Source organism: Oncorhynchus gorbuscha, linkage group LG10 (genome assembly GCF_021184085.1).
Source record: "Oncorhynchus gorbuscha isolate QuinsamMale2020 ecotype Even-year linkage group LG10, OgorEven_v1.0, whole genome shotgun sequence".
NCBI classification, from domain to species: Eukaryota; Metazoa; Chordata; class Actinopteri; order Salmoniformes; family Salmonidae; genus Oncorhynchus; species Oncorhynchus gorbuscha.
Genome location: NC_060182.1, coordinates 55,953,390 through 55,968,164, shown reverse-complemented (window position 1 = coordinate 55,968,164; position 14,775 = coordinate 55,953,390). Strand labels below are relative to the sequence as shown.

Genomic DNA, 14,775 nt, shown 5'->3' with positions numbered 1-14,775 from the left:
AGTTAATACTTTGTAGCGCCACCTAAAGCAAACGCTAATTATATATTGGAAATATTTCAAATAGTTGTTGAACCCAGGTCTGGGTTGTTTGGTGTTAGTGTGTTGAAGAAGTGTAATGAGATCCACCCCTAGGTATGTCCCTCTGTCTTTTAATAGATTGTTCATGTCTGCCCTGCTAACAGGGAACACGTTCTGTGTAATTTGGTCAAGAGCAAAAATACACACGAAGAGGCACAGTGACAAAGTGAACAGAGGTACATAGAAACAGACATTTCTGTATCAAGAAGGGGCTTACAGTGCCTTCAGAAAGTATTCATATCCCTTGATTTATTCCACATTTGTTGTTAGACTGAATTCAACATTTATTTAAAAAAATAAATGTCTTACCCATTTACACACAATACCCATTTTTTTCTTCATATTTTCAAATTGATTGAAAATGAATAGAATAATCTCATACAGTATCAGTCAAAGGTTTGGACACCTGATTCAAGGGTTTTTCTTTATTTGTACTATTTGTGTGCAATGCTGTTATCAAGGAAATGGGTGGCTACTTTCAAGAACCTCAAATATAAAATGTATTTTGATTTGTTTATCACTTTTTTGGTTACTACATGATTCCGTATATGTTATTTCATAGTTTTGATGTCTTCACTATTATTCTACAATGTAGAAAATAGTAAAAAAATTAAGAAAAACCCTTGAATGAGTAGGTGTGTCCAAACTTTTGACTGGTACTGTAAGTATTCACACACCTGAGTCAATACTTTGTAGAAGCAACATTGGCAGTGATTACAGCTGTGAGTCTTTCTGGGAAAGTCTCTAAGAGCTTTCTATTATTATTATTATTATTATTACACCTGGATTGTGCAACATTTGCCCATTTTATTATTTTCAAAATCCTCCAAGCTCTATCAAATTGGTTGTTGATCACTGCTAGACAACCATTTTCAGGTCTTGCCATAGATTTGTATGTATACTGAACAAAAATATAAACAGAACATGCAACAATTCTAAAGATTTTACTGAGTTACAGTTCATAGGAGGAAATTAGTCACTTGAAATGAAGAAATTAGGATGTGGATGTCCTGGGCTGGCTTGGTTACACGTGGTCTGCGGTTGTGAGGCCTGTTGGATGTACTGCCAAATTCTCTAAAACGACGTTGGAGGCGGCCTATGGTCGAGAAATTAACATTAAATGATCTGGCAACAGCTCTGTTGGACATTCCTGCAGTCCGCCTGCCAATTGCACAATTGCCCTTAAAACTTGAGACATCTGTGGCATTGTTTTGTGTGACAATTCTGCCCATTTTAAAGTGGCCTTTTATTGTCCCCAGCACAAGGTGCACCTGTGTAATGATCATGCTGTTTAATCAGCTTCTTGATATGCCACACCTGTCAGGTGGATGGATTATCTTGGCAAATAAGAAATGCTCACTTACAGGGATGAAAACAAGTTTGTGCACAACATTTCAGAGGAATATGCTTTTTGTGCGTATGCAACATTTCTGGGATCTTTTATTTCAGCTCATGGAAAATGGGGCCAACACTTCACATGTTGCGTTTCATATTTTTGTTCAGTACAGATTTAAGTCAAAACTGTAACTTGGGTTACTCAGGAACATTTACTGTTTTCTTGGCCTTGTGTTTTAGGTTATTGTCCTGCTGAAAGGTGAATTAATCTCCCAGTGTCTGGTGGAAAGCATACTTAACCAGGTTTTCCTCTAGGGTTTCGCCTGTGCATGGCTCCATTTTCTTTTCATTTTTTTTATCCTGAAAAACTCCCCAGTCCTTAACGATTACAAGCATACCCATAACATTATGCAGCCACCACTATGATTGAAAATATGGAGAGTGGTATTCAGTAATGTGTTGTATTGGATTTGCCCCAAACATAACACTTTGTATTCTTGACAAAAAGTGAATTGCTTTGCCACTTTGTTTGCAGTATTAATATAGGGCCTTAATGCAAACAGGATGCTATTGGAATATTTTGAATCATGTACAGGCTTCCTTCTTTTCACTCTGTCAATTAGGTTAGTATTGTGGAGTAACAGCAATGTTGTTGATCCATCCTCAGTTTTCTCCTGTCAAAACCATTAAACTCTAACAGTTCTAAAGTCACAATTGGCATCATGGTGAAATCCAGAAATCCCCGGGAGCTGAGTTAGGAGGGACGCCTGTATCTTTGTAGTGACTGGGTGAATTGAGAACATCCAAAGTGTAATTAATAACTTCACCATGCTCAAAGGGATATTCAATGTCTGCTACCAATAAGGTACTCTTCTTTGTGTGGCTTTGGAAAACCTTCCTGTTTGAAATTCATTGCTCAAATGAGGGACCTTACAGATAATTGTATGTGTGGGGTACAGAGAAGGTAGTCATTCAAAAATCATGTTAAACACAACGATTGCACACAGATTGAGTCCATGCAGTTTATTATGACTTGTTAAGCACATTTTTACTTCTGAATTTGGTTGCCACAACGAAGGGGTTGAGTAATTTTTTTGACTCAAAGACATTTCAGCTTTTTATTTTGTATCAATTAGAAAAGGAATCGGGAAAAAAAAACATAATTCCAGTTTGACATTATGGGTATTGTGTGTAAGCCAGTGACCAAAAATCAACATTTTAATCTATTTTAAATTTAGTCTGTAACCACAAAATGATGAAAAAGTCAAGGGGTGTGAATACTTTCTGGAGGCACTGTACGTGGTGAACGTGGCAGGGGGTGTGGCAGGGTACGCGGTTGGCACGTTGGCCCTGCTAAGTTTAAGGCCCCCATTTTAGCTGTGTAGAGAAATGTTGGCATTTAAGCCCATTTCGCCAATCAATCAATCGATCAAATGTATTTATAAAGTCATTTTTTTACATAAGCTGATGTCACAACGTGTGATACAGAAACCCAGCCTAAAACCACAAACGGCAAGCAATGCGGATGTAGAAGCATGGTGGCTCGGAAAAAGATTTGAGATAAAGAAAATAAAAGTTGATTTATAACAGTATATGGCCAAGATGTTCAAGGGGTCAAATAATCAGTGGTTGTAGAGGGTGCAACAGGTCAGCACCTCAGGAGTAAATGTCAGTTGGCTTTTCATAGCTGAGCATTCAGAGTTCTTTCGAGACAGCAGGTGCAGTAGAGAGAGTCGGAAACAGCAGGTCCGGGACAAGGTAGCACTGCCGGTGAACAGGTCAGGGTTCCATAGCCGCAGGCTGAACAGTTGAAACTGGAGTAGCAGCACGACCAGGTGGACTGAGGACAGCAAGGAGTCATCAGGCCAAGTAGTCCTGAGGCAAGGTCCCAGGTCCTCCGGGATTAGAGGGAGAATACTTAAATTTACCCAGGACACCGGATAAGACAGAAGATATTATCCAGATATAACAAACTGACCCTTGCCCCCCCCCCCCCCCCCCCCGACACAAACTATTGCAGTATAAAGACTGGAGGCAGAGACGGGAGGGGTTGGGAGACGGGCCCCGTCCAAAAATACCCCCGAACCTTGCCAACCAGGCAGGATATAACAGCCCCCACAGGGATATCCTCAAACCACCAATTAAGATGAGTTTGAATATTACGAACCCTAGAGGGGCGCCAACCCGGACAGGAAAATCGTGTCAGTGACTCAACCCACTCATGTGACGCACACCTCCTAGGGATGGCATGGAAGAGCACCAGTAAGCCAGTGACTCAGCCCCCATAATAGGGTTAGAGGCATAATCTCAGTGGAGAGAGGGGAACCGGCCAGGCAGAGACAGCAAGGGCGGTTCGTCGCTCCAGTGCCTTTCCGTTCACCTTCACACCCCTGGGCCAGACTACACTCAATCATAGGACCTACTGAAGAGATGAGACTTCAATAAAGCCTGGAAGGTTGAGACCGAGTCTGCATCTCTCACATGGATAGGCAGACCATTGTAGCATATGTGTAGGTATGTACGACAGGACCAAATCAGAGATATAGGTAGGAGCAAGCCCATGTAATGATTTGTAGGTTAGTTGTAAAACCTTGGAATTAGCCCTAGCCTTAACAGGAAGTCAGTGTAGAGGCTGACACTGGAGTAATATGATCAAATTTTGGGGTTTTAGTCAAGATTTTAGCAGTTGTTTAGCACTAACTGAAGTTTATTTAGTGCTTTATCCGGGTAGCCGGAAAGTAGAGCATTGCAGTAGTCTAATCTAGAAGTGATGAAAGCATGGATGAACTTTTCTGCATCATTTTTGCAATGTTACGTAGATAGTAAAAAGCTGTCCTTGAAACAGTCTTGATATGTTCGTCAAAAGAGAGATCAGTGTCCAGAGTAACGCCGGGGTCCTTCAGTTTTATTTGAGACTGTACAACCATCAAGAGTAATTGTCAGATCCAACAGAAGATCTCTTTGTTTCTTGGGACCTAGAACTAGCATCTCTGTTTTGGCAGAGTTTTTAAAAGTTAAAAAAACTGCCGCCATTCACTTCCTTATGTCTGAAACACAGGCTTCTAGCGAGGGCAATTTTGGGGCTTCACCATGTCTCATCGAAATGTACACCTGTATATCGTCCGCATAGCAGTGAAAGTTAACATTATGTTTCCGAATGACATCACCAAGAGGTAAAGTATATAGTGAAAATAATTGTGGTCCTAAAACAGAACCTCGAGGAACATTTGTCAGAGGACAAACCATCCACAGAGACAAACTGATATCTTTCCGAAAGATAAGATCTAAACCAGGCAAGAACTTATCTGTGTAGACCAATTTGGGTTTCCAATCTCTCCAAATGAATGTGGTAATTGATGGTATCAAAAGCAGCACTAAGGTCTAGGAGCACGAGGACAGATGCAGAGCCTTGGTCTGACGCCATTAAAAGGTAATTTACCACCTTCATATGCATGCAGTCTCAGTGTTATGATGGGGTCTAAAACCAGACTGAAGCGTTTCATATACATTGTTCGTCTTCAGGAAGGCAGTGAGTTGCTGTTGCACAAGAGCCTTTTTCTCAATTTTTTTTGAGGAATGGGAGATTCGATATATACAGATTTTTATTTTTAAATATTCTTTTATGTATTTTAATTTGACTTTTTATATTTTAAAATATATATATATATATTTAATTAGATTATTTATTTTGATTTATGTTATATTTTCTGGGTTAAGGTTTGGCTTTTTCAAGAGAGGCTTTATTACTGCCACTTTTAGTGAGTTTGGTACACATCCGGTGGATAGAGTCGTTTAATATGTTCAACATAGGAGGGCCAAACACAGAAAACAGCTCTTTCAGTAGTTTAGTTGCAATAGGGATGCAGCTTGAAGGCCATTACTATTTTCATGAATGTGTCAAGAGATATTGGATTTAATATAATAATATAATAAAAACTCCCTTGGTCCTAGGTCCTGGAAGTGTTGTGCAGACTCAGGCCAACTGAGCTTTGGAGAAATACTCAGATTTAAAGAGGAGTCTGTAATTTAATTTCTAATGATCATGATCTTTTCCTCAAAGAAGTTCATGAATTTAGCACTGCTGAACTGAAAGCCATCCTTTCTTGGGGAATGCTGCTTTTTGACTAGCTTTGCGAAAATATCACATTTTTGGGGGGATATTCTCCTCAATTAAGGTATACTTAGCGATATGATGTAGATGCAGAAAGTAAATGCCATAGTGGGTCAATTTCCGCAACAACTACGAGCGTTGAAGCGTTTAGGATCAACTTCTCCAATGTTTTGGTGCCATGGCTTCCACACCGTGCACATGCACCGATACTGTGTGTGAGACTTGCATCTCACTATTTTCAATGTCTGCGGTACTGCTCGTAGCAACGCAATTTCGCTGAGTCTACCTTTAAGCACAGGGACATTTTTGTAGTTTTTAAAGCAAATTTCTTGCAATTCTACAGATATTGCCATGCAGTTGAGAGAACATTTTGCCGTTTCAAAGCATATTTTCTGCAATTCCATGCATTTTGCAATGGCTTATGCTGTGTTCTTTTGCTCAAGCATAATAACCAAATCTATACTTCTAAATTCATTGTTTTGGAAATTTTCATTTGTCCTTTGCTGTCAAAGATTATATTCTTTAAAAAATATACACAGTGGCCAGTTTATTAAGCACCGTTCACAAAAATGGTTATCTCCTAAAGACAGTGAGTCACATGGCCGTGGCTTGTTATATAAAGCAGGCAGCGACACATTCAGTTACTGTTCGATTGAATGTTAGAACGGGCAAAACCAAGTGACCTAAGCGACTTAGAACATAGTTTCTCATAAACAGCCTGCCTCCTGGGCTTTTCACACACAACAGTCTAAGGTTTACCGAGAACGGAGCGACAACCAAAAAACATCCAGTCGGCGTCAGTCTTGTGGGCGTTGATGAGAGGTTGAAGGAGAATGGCAACAATCGTGCAAATAACGGCACCGTACAACCGTGGTGTGCAGAATGGCATCTCGGAATGCACATCTCGCCGGTCCTTGTCACGGGTGGTCTATTGCAGCAAACACCGGGTTCCACTGCGATCTGCTAAAAACTAGAAGAAGCAGCTCCAGTGGGCACGCTATCACCAACCCTGGACAACTGAGGAGTGGAAAAATAGTTTGCATTGAAAGCATTTTTCCATCCTGAGAAATATCAGATAAAGGGAACCTAAGGGAACATAATAACACAACAATTACATACTTATTTCATTTATTTCACAAGCCAAAGTAATGCAACACCCAACGCCCCCTTTGTGAAAAAGTAATTGCCCCCTTTACACAGGCTCTTACTGTGAAATGCAGTTTTTTTTTCGCCAGGCATAATAGGACCAATGTCATCCAAATGTTATATTTTTTTTGAATAATTTGTCCATAGAACATTCTTCCAAGAGTCTTGATCATTATCCAGGTGCTTCAAGGTGCTTTTTGGCAAACTTGAGTTAACTTTTTGGATGACATGGGTCCCATTTATGCCTGGTGAAAACCCAACACTGCATTCCACGGCAAGAACCTTATACAAACGGTCAAACATGGTGGTGATTCTTTGCTGGCTGAATCATTTCAAATACTTTGGCTGTGCTTGATTGAGTTTGCCTGTTGCAATGGATTCAAGTCCCAAAAAGTGCAAACGCCAACCACTGCAGGCAGGCAGGCTAAAGCAAATTCTCAGTATTTGAAAGGTCTGATAGAAACATGTTCTATTGTAACTGATACTGATTAGATTATGTTCTCTTAGAGAAGAGAAATGGGATACCTAGTCAGTTGCACAACTGAAGGCGTTCAACCGAAATGTGTCTTCCGCATTTAACCCAACCCCTCTAAATCTGGAGAGGTTGCCGGGAAGCTGCCTTAATCGACATCCATGTCATTGGCGACCGGGAAGCAAGTGTTGTTGCCCTTGAGCAAGCAACTGCCTTGCTCAAGGGCAAAGCAGCAGATTTTTCCACCTTGCGGGCTCGGGGATTCGAACCAGCTACCTGCTGCCATATGAGTGGCAATGTGAATTAAACTATTATTATTATTATTAGCAGCACTGTTGATCTCAACCCAAGTGGTGAACATACCATATCAAACACGGTGCATTGAGCCACAGGATTCACCTGAGAACCATATGCATATGCAAGTTATTTGGATGAGTAGAGATACTGATATTCATGTACCTAATCCATGCAGTGGTGGACAAAGTACCCAATTGTCAATGACTCAAGTAAAAGTCTTCCAGTAAAATACTACTTGAGTAAAAGTCTCTAAAAGTATTTGGTTTTAAATATAGTTAAGTATCATAAGTATAAATCATTTCAAATTCCTTATATTAATCAAACCAGACGGCACCATTTTCTTGTTTTTTAAATTTACAGATAGCCAGGGACACACTTGGACATCATTTACAAACAAAGCATTTGTATTTAGTGACTCCCCCAGATCAGAGGCAGTAGAGATGACCAGGGATGTTCTCTTGATAAGTGTGTGAATTGGACCATTTTCCTGTCTTGCTTCAAGACATTCAAAATGTAACATACTTTTGGGTATAAGGGAAAATGTATGGAGTGGGAAATGTATGGAGTACATTATCTTTAGGAATGTAGTGAAGTAAAAGTTGTCTAAAAATATAAAAACTAAAGTACAGATACCCCCCCCCCAAAAAAAGTATTGTTTTACTTTTTACTACTACACCTGTTTCCTAGGCAACTACGAAGCACACGCAACATCGATACCACACATGTAGATGAAGCACCGGTGTCCCGGCTAAATTTCAAATCTTGCCCTCATACCATCATGGCCTTCTAATCATCCCCAGCTTCCAATTGGCTCATTCATCCCCCCCTCCTCTCCCCTGTAACTATTCCCCAGGTTGTTGCTTTAAATGAGAAAGTGTTCTCAGTCAACATAGCTGGTAAGATGAGGGTAAAATAAATACATTTGACATAACTATATTGGAGAAGTGAACATAATGTTTGAGTAGTTTTGCCTAACCTTGTGTTGGAGTAGGGGGACTGTCTGATTTGCTGCAAATTCTCACTCAATCTTTCATTAAATTCCAATGAAGGCTCATTACATGTGCCAAATTTCATGAAGGATTTATTTATTATAAAAGTAAGGGAGGCTTTTATATTCATTCTTCTGCTAAGAAGCAACCACAGTTTGTGTGGAACTCATGGTAAGGGAAATTGAACATCGAAGTAGAGGGGCCTGTTATGAACAGGGCTGGGTGGTGGGTGCTGTGGTGCTTTGGGTCTGGCGTGTATCTGTGCAATACACAAAGAAGAAGTGACACTGAGAAGTGAGCTTAGATTTACACTTGTGCTTTCTCTCACCATTACCCACCTGATCTAAGAGTAGTTTTAGGGCAGGCAGATTTTCACTCTGGTTGCGTCCCAAATGGCACTGTACTCCCTATGTATGTAGGGAATAGGGTGCCAATTGGGACATTGGCCCAGAGATGTCATATCCTGTTCTGTGGGTTCACAAATATAGAAGAAAAATGTATCATAGAGGAAGTTGTCAATAGCAGTCTTAGGGGGAAGTTGTCAATATCAGTCATAGAGCTATGCTACAATGCGTCTCGTCCGACTCCTTCGATGTTATTAACCCATTGCTAGGGTATTGGGTTTTTCCTGGCTGGTGCATGTATACATTGCAAATTGTAGCAATTTGGTCTAAGGTCTTGCCTTTCACTTCTAATTTTAAAGAGGCATTCCGCTCCAAAATCAAAGTTTGGCCGATGTTTTCAGAGCTCAAAAGCGGTCTAATGTAGATTGTCCATGTCCCAGGCCATTTTGTTTTGTAGATGCAGCGATATGCCACAATCCGAAATGAGTAAATGTTTTTCCAGATGTGTGGTTCTTCGGGCTAAGGCATATTCAACCAATTGCATGGGGTGTGGACTCTATGAAATTAGGCTACCTTTTGATGTAGGTAACCCGATGTAAATAAATCCAACTCAAGCGACTCTTTCTCTCACCCTTTATCTCTTGCTTTCTCTCTCACGTCACACAACCTTTAATTAGTTAACTCTAATCCTAGCATTCACTGCTCACAGGAGTTCACAGGATTTACCCTCCCTCACAGGGCGACCCAGTTAAACACACACTCACACTGTATCTCAGGGAAAAAATGTACCTCCCACTCGCTCCTCTATGTTGACATAACCTGGTATCCACATTGCGAAACAGTGACTTTGAATACAATTGGTCTGCCTCTCTAAAAAGGTGTTTGTCAATGAAATGACGAGTGAGGTAAATACCGTGAGTGGCCTGGATGGCATGTGTCACAGTCAGTGTTAGCAGAGAGGATTGTGGGTGTTGTAGTGTTCCTAGTACTCTTGGATTGTCCACTTCCTGGTCTTTGAGAATGCCTCAGGCCTTTTTTATCAGAGAAAGTGGGACATGAAACCATCAGATCGTCCAATTGTCAAATGATACTGCTCTCTGCAAATGGTTTTTCAGTCTCAATGGGTGTTTGTATATTATTTGTAAGGTTTACACCTGTCCCTGATCTTGTTGTTTTCACTGTGCTCTTTTGACAGGATTCAACAGTTTACGAGAAAGAAAAGGACATCATCTCCATCGTGAGTTCACTCATAGCCACTGTTTTCTTTCCCTCACCTCTCATTGCAAAATCATGGGCATTCATATGGAGTTGGTCCCCCTTTACTGCTATAACAGCTTTCACTCTTCTGGAAAGGCTTTCCACTAGATGTTGGGGACTTGCTTCCATTCAGCAACGAGCATTAGTGAAGTCGGGCACTGATGTTTGGCAATTAGGCCTGGTTCGGCAGTTGGCATTCCAATTCATCCCAAATGTGTTCGATGGGGTTGAGGTCAGGCCTCTGTGCAGGCCAGTCAAGTTCTTCCACACCGATCTTGACAAACCATTCCTTTATGGACCTCGCTTTGTGCAGAGGGGAATTGTCATGCTGAAACTGGAAACGGCCTTCCCGAAACTGTTGCCTCAAATTTGGAAGCACAGAATCATCTAGAATGTTATTGTATGCTGTTGTGTTAAGACTTCCCTTCCCTTGACTGAAACTAAGGGGCCATGCCCTAACCATTAAAATCAGCCACAGATCATTTTTCCTCCTCCACCAAACTTTACAGTTGGCACTATGCATTGGGGAAGTAGCGTTCTCCTGGCATCCGCCAAACCCAGATTCGACCGTCGGACTGCCAGATGGTGAAGTGTGATTCAGCACTCCAGAAAGCGCTTTTCCACTGCTCCAGAGTCCAATGGCAGTGAGCAGTGAGTGTTGAAACTGAGGAAATACTTTTTTACATGCTTCAGCACTCAGGGGTCCTGTTCTGTAAACTTGTGTAGCCTACCACGTCTCGGCTGAGCCGTTGTTGCGCTTAGATGTTTACGCTTCACAATAACAGCACTTATAGTTGACCGGGGCATCTCTTGCAGGGCAGAATTTTATGAATTGACTTGTTGGAAAGGTGGCATCCTATGACGGTGCCACGTTGAAAGTCACTGAGCTCTTCAGTAAGGCCATTCTACTGCCAATGTTTGTTTATGGAGATTGCATGGCTGTGTGTTCGATTTCACACACCTGCCAGCAACGTGTGTGGCTGAAATAGTCAAATCCAGTCATTTGATGGGGTGTCCACATACTTTGGTATGTATATATAGTGTGTCTGCTAGATGTGCAGTGCAACCCCCCCAAAACAATTTTTATTGTAATTGTTTAATTTGAATGCTAACAGCAACTGAATTTGAAGCATTTGATTTTATACATCAAAATATAGGAATGAAACATGGTGAAAGAAGGTTATATTATAAGTAAGCGTAGATCGTAAGCGGCAGTCATATCAGCGGCAGTCTTGTCAGAGGCGGTCTCTTCACCAAACGAAATACTTTTCTGGCGAGTTGTTCTGCATAGTTATTCGAGGAAGGAAAAAGAGGAAGGCTGCACATCGCTCTCTCACTTGAGTATATTACCTAATTATTTTCAGATTCTTATTTTACTCTTTTGTAGCTTTGTCAACTGTGTTTTCTATCCCTGTTCACTCTTTCTGTAGGCTTTACACGTTCCCCATCCGTTGGCTGTCAACCCTTCTAATTTAGTCTACCCTGCGCGCACAGCCCTTGTGGAATTCCTAGTATCAGGCAGCGTTTGGAACTGCCAATCTGCGGTCAAGAAGGCTGAGTTCATGTCAGCCTATTTTGCCCTGAAATCCCTCTACTTTTCGCCGCTGAAGGAGACATGGGTTACCCCGAAGAACACTGCTACTCCAGCTGCTCTGTCGTCTTCTGACTAAGTGTTCCCTCATAGTCCGAGAGCATCTGGATAGTCGCGCTGGTGGCACAATGCTACTAATTTCTCCGAAGTCACTATCTTTTTACATTTCCCCCCCTCTAACCTGTCTATCTCCTCATTTGGATTCCTTGCTGTCACTTGTCCACTCAAGCTTTATATTGTTGCCATCTATCACCCAACATTTGCTCATCCTTAATGAGCTTGACACCTTGATGAGCTAATTTCCCAACAATGGCTCACCACTCATCATACTGGGTGACTTCAACATCGTAACACCTGGCTTCGATGAATTTCTTTCCACATCTTTCTTTCTTCCTTTCCTTTTTTGACTTCTCCTTTTCCCAGACCCCTCCCACTCACAAGGCAGGCAATGTGCTTGACCTCATCTTTACTAGAGTCTGTTTGCCTACTAATCTCACTACAACCCCCCTCTGTGTCTCTGCTTACTACTTTGTTTATTTTTCTTTCCCTCTCTCCAGCAACCTTACCAACTCAGCTCCTACCCAGACGGCCATGCACCATTGCAATCTCTCTCTCTCATTACTCTCATCTTCTATCCTATCATCTCTACCTTCTGCTAAATCCTTCTCTCCTGTCTCCTAATTCTGCCTCTTCAACCTTACTCTCGTCCCTGACTCTCACTGTCCCCTTTGCTCCTGACCGTCTCGGCCCTCCACTCCTACTCCGTGACTGAGTGACTCACTGCGAGCTCATAGAATAGGGCTGCGGGCAGCTGAGCAGAAATGGAAAACTAAACGTCCTGAGTACCTATCATCCTTCCACTCTTTCCTCGTTACCTTCTCTTGCTTTGTATGCCCTATGCCCTTCCTCACACAAGAAGCGACGCAGGTCCTAATCCAGGCTCGTGTCATCAACCTTCTCGAATTCTCCCATGTCGCCCCGCTCCTCTGCTTACATCCACTACAAGACTATGGTGCTTCCCTACGGAGCAGCAAGGGGAACTGCTCCTCCCTACCTTCAGGCTATCCTCAAACCCTACACCCCAACACAAACACTCGACTATGCTCAAACCCTATGGTGGTCAGCTCCTGCTCAGCCCAGTCAACTCTCTTCTCTGTCCTGGCACCCCAATGGTGGAACCAGCTTCCTCTTGAAGCTAGGACAGCAGAATCCCTGCCCACCTTTCGAAATGTCTAAAAACCTACCTCTTCAAATCGTATCTTAAATTAATCCAGGAGAACCCCACCGCCCACACACACAAAACAAACATTGACTTTACTGATAAGTACTTTATTGATACCACTGTGATATGTTGTTGTCTCACCCAGCTATTGTAAGGTAAATGTAAGTCACTCTGGATAAGATCTGTAGAAATCAAATTGTATACCCATATAAGATATCAAATATAAGTGAAACCATTTTTCATATACAACATCTGTCTGTCCCATCAGTGTCGTGAGTTGGAGGCAGTGTGCGACGAGATCCTGAACTGCAGTCCAGAGGCGCTCCTTTCCCACACTGCCCAGTTGGAGAGTGTTGACCTGGTGCCTGTCTCCCCCGGCGACCACCTGGTAACTGGTCCACTGTCAATGTCATACATTTTAACTAACCAATCAGATCTGGGACCGGCTTTGGCTAACGAATCACCTGTTATTGGGCTCTCTGTTTCTTCATTTTCCTCTGCCATGTCTCCCTCTACCTTTTGGTTAGTCAGGTTGGACAGAGAAAATCAGAACACCTTCTATTGAGCGCCTTCTACCTCTAACCTCTGTCTCTACCTCTATCTTACTAATCTGACATAAGTCCTTTAGGTCAGCCTGGTCGTCCTTTAGGGATGACTCATGTTGTCTCCATCTCTCTCTGCTCTACATTTCAAACGTATTACTTCTCTCACTCGCTGTCCTGCTTATTTCCCATCTGTTTAATCATCCTCTCTAATCATTTCTTCAAACTTCTTGTCCACTTTCCTCCAGCTGTCACTCACACTATGCAATTAGTCCTCACTCGACCTCCATTGTTATACAGTGCCTTCGGAAAGTATTCAGACCCCTTCACTTGTTCCACATTTTGTTACATTACAGCCTTATTATAAAATGAATTATTTTAAAAACAAACATTTCCTCAGCAATCTACACACAATACCCCATAATGACAGTGACATTTTGTTTTTTACAAACATGAGATTTGAAATTGAGCTCAGGTGCACCCCGTTTCCATTGATCATCCTTGAGACATTTCCAAAACTTGGTTGGAGTCCACCTGTGGTAAATGCAATTGATTGGACATGATTTGGAAAGGCACGCGCCTGTCAACATAAGGTCCCACAGTTGACAGTGCATGTCAGAGCAAAAACCAAGCCACGAGGTCGAAGGAGTTGTCCATAGAGCTCAGAGACAGGATTGTGTCGATCTGGGGAAGGCAGCCCCAACATTTCTGCAGCATTGAAGGTCCCCAAGAACACAGTGGCCACCATATTTAAATATTTTCTCCCAAACTTTGTGATTATGATCTTGTCTCATCGATGCAAGCTGCAACGGGCTCGGGAGAGGCGAAGGTCGAGTCATGCGTCCTCCGAAACATGACCCGCCAAACCGCGCTTCTTTAACACCTGCTCGCTTAACCCTGAAGCCTGCTGCACCAATGTGTCGGAGGAAACACCGTTCAACTGACGACTGAAGTCAGCCTGCAGGCGCCCAGCCCGCTATAAGGAGTCACTACAGCGCAATGAGCCAAGTAAAGCCCCACCGTCCAAACCTTCCCCTAACTCAGATGACGCTGCGCCAATTGTGCACCACCATATGTGACTCAGGCATGGCTGGTTATGACAGTCTGGCATCAAACCCTAGGCGGTAGTGACGCTGCAACACTGCGATGCGGTGCCTTAGACCACTGCACCACCCGGGAGGCTCTTTGCCTCCATAATTCTTAAATGGATGAAGTTTCAAAGCACCAAGATTCTTCCTAGAGCTGTCTGCCCGGCCAAACTGAACAATTGGGGGAGAAGGGCCTTGGTCAGGGAGGTGACCAAGAACCGGATGGTCACTCTGTCAGAACTCCAGAGTTCCTCTGTGGAGATGGGAGCACCTTCCAGAAGGACAACCATATCTGCAGCATTC

The 14,775-nt window shown here is 42.5% G+C and overlaps 1 protein-coding gene across 4 annotated transcripts in view; it reads left to right on the top strand.

Moving 5' to 3' along the window:
* The window catches only part of cnksr1 (connector enhancer of kinase suppressor of Ras 1), an 88,372-nt gene that overhangs the window by 30,229 nt on the left and 43,368 nt on the right, over positions 1–14,775 (top strand). For all 4 annotated transcript variants that reach the window (XM_046366424.1, XM_046366421.1, XM_046366422.1 and 1 more), the window contains exons 5-6: positions 9,968–10,009; positions 13,111–13,230. In XM_046366424.1, the coding sequence (XP_046222380.1) occupies positions 9,968–10,009; positions 13,111–13,230 (162 nt within the window). The remainder of the gene's footprint in view (positions 1–9,967; positions 10,010–13,110; positions 13,231–14,775) is intronic.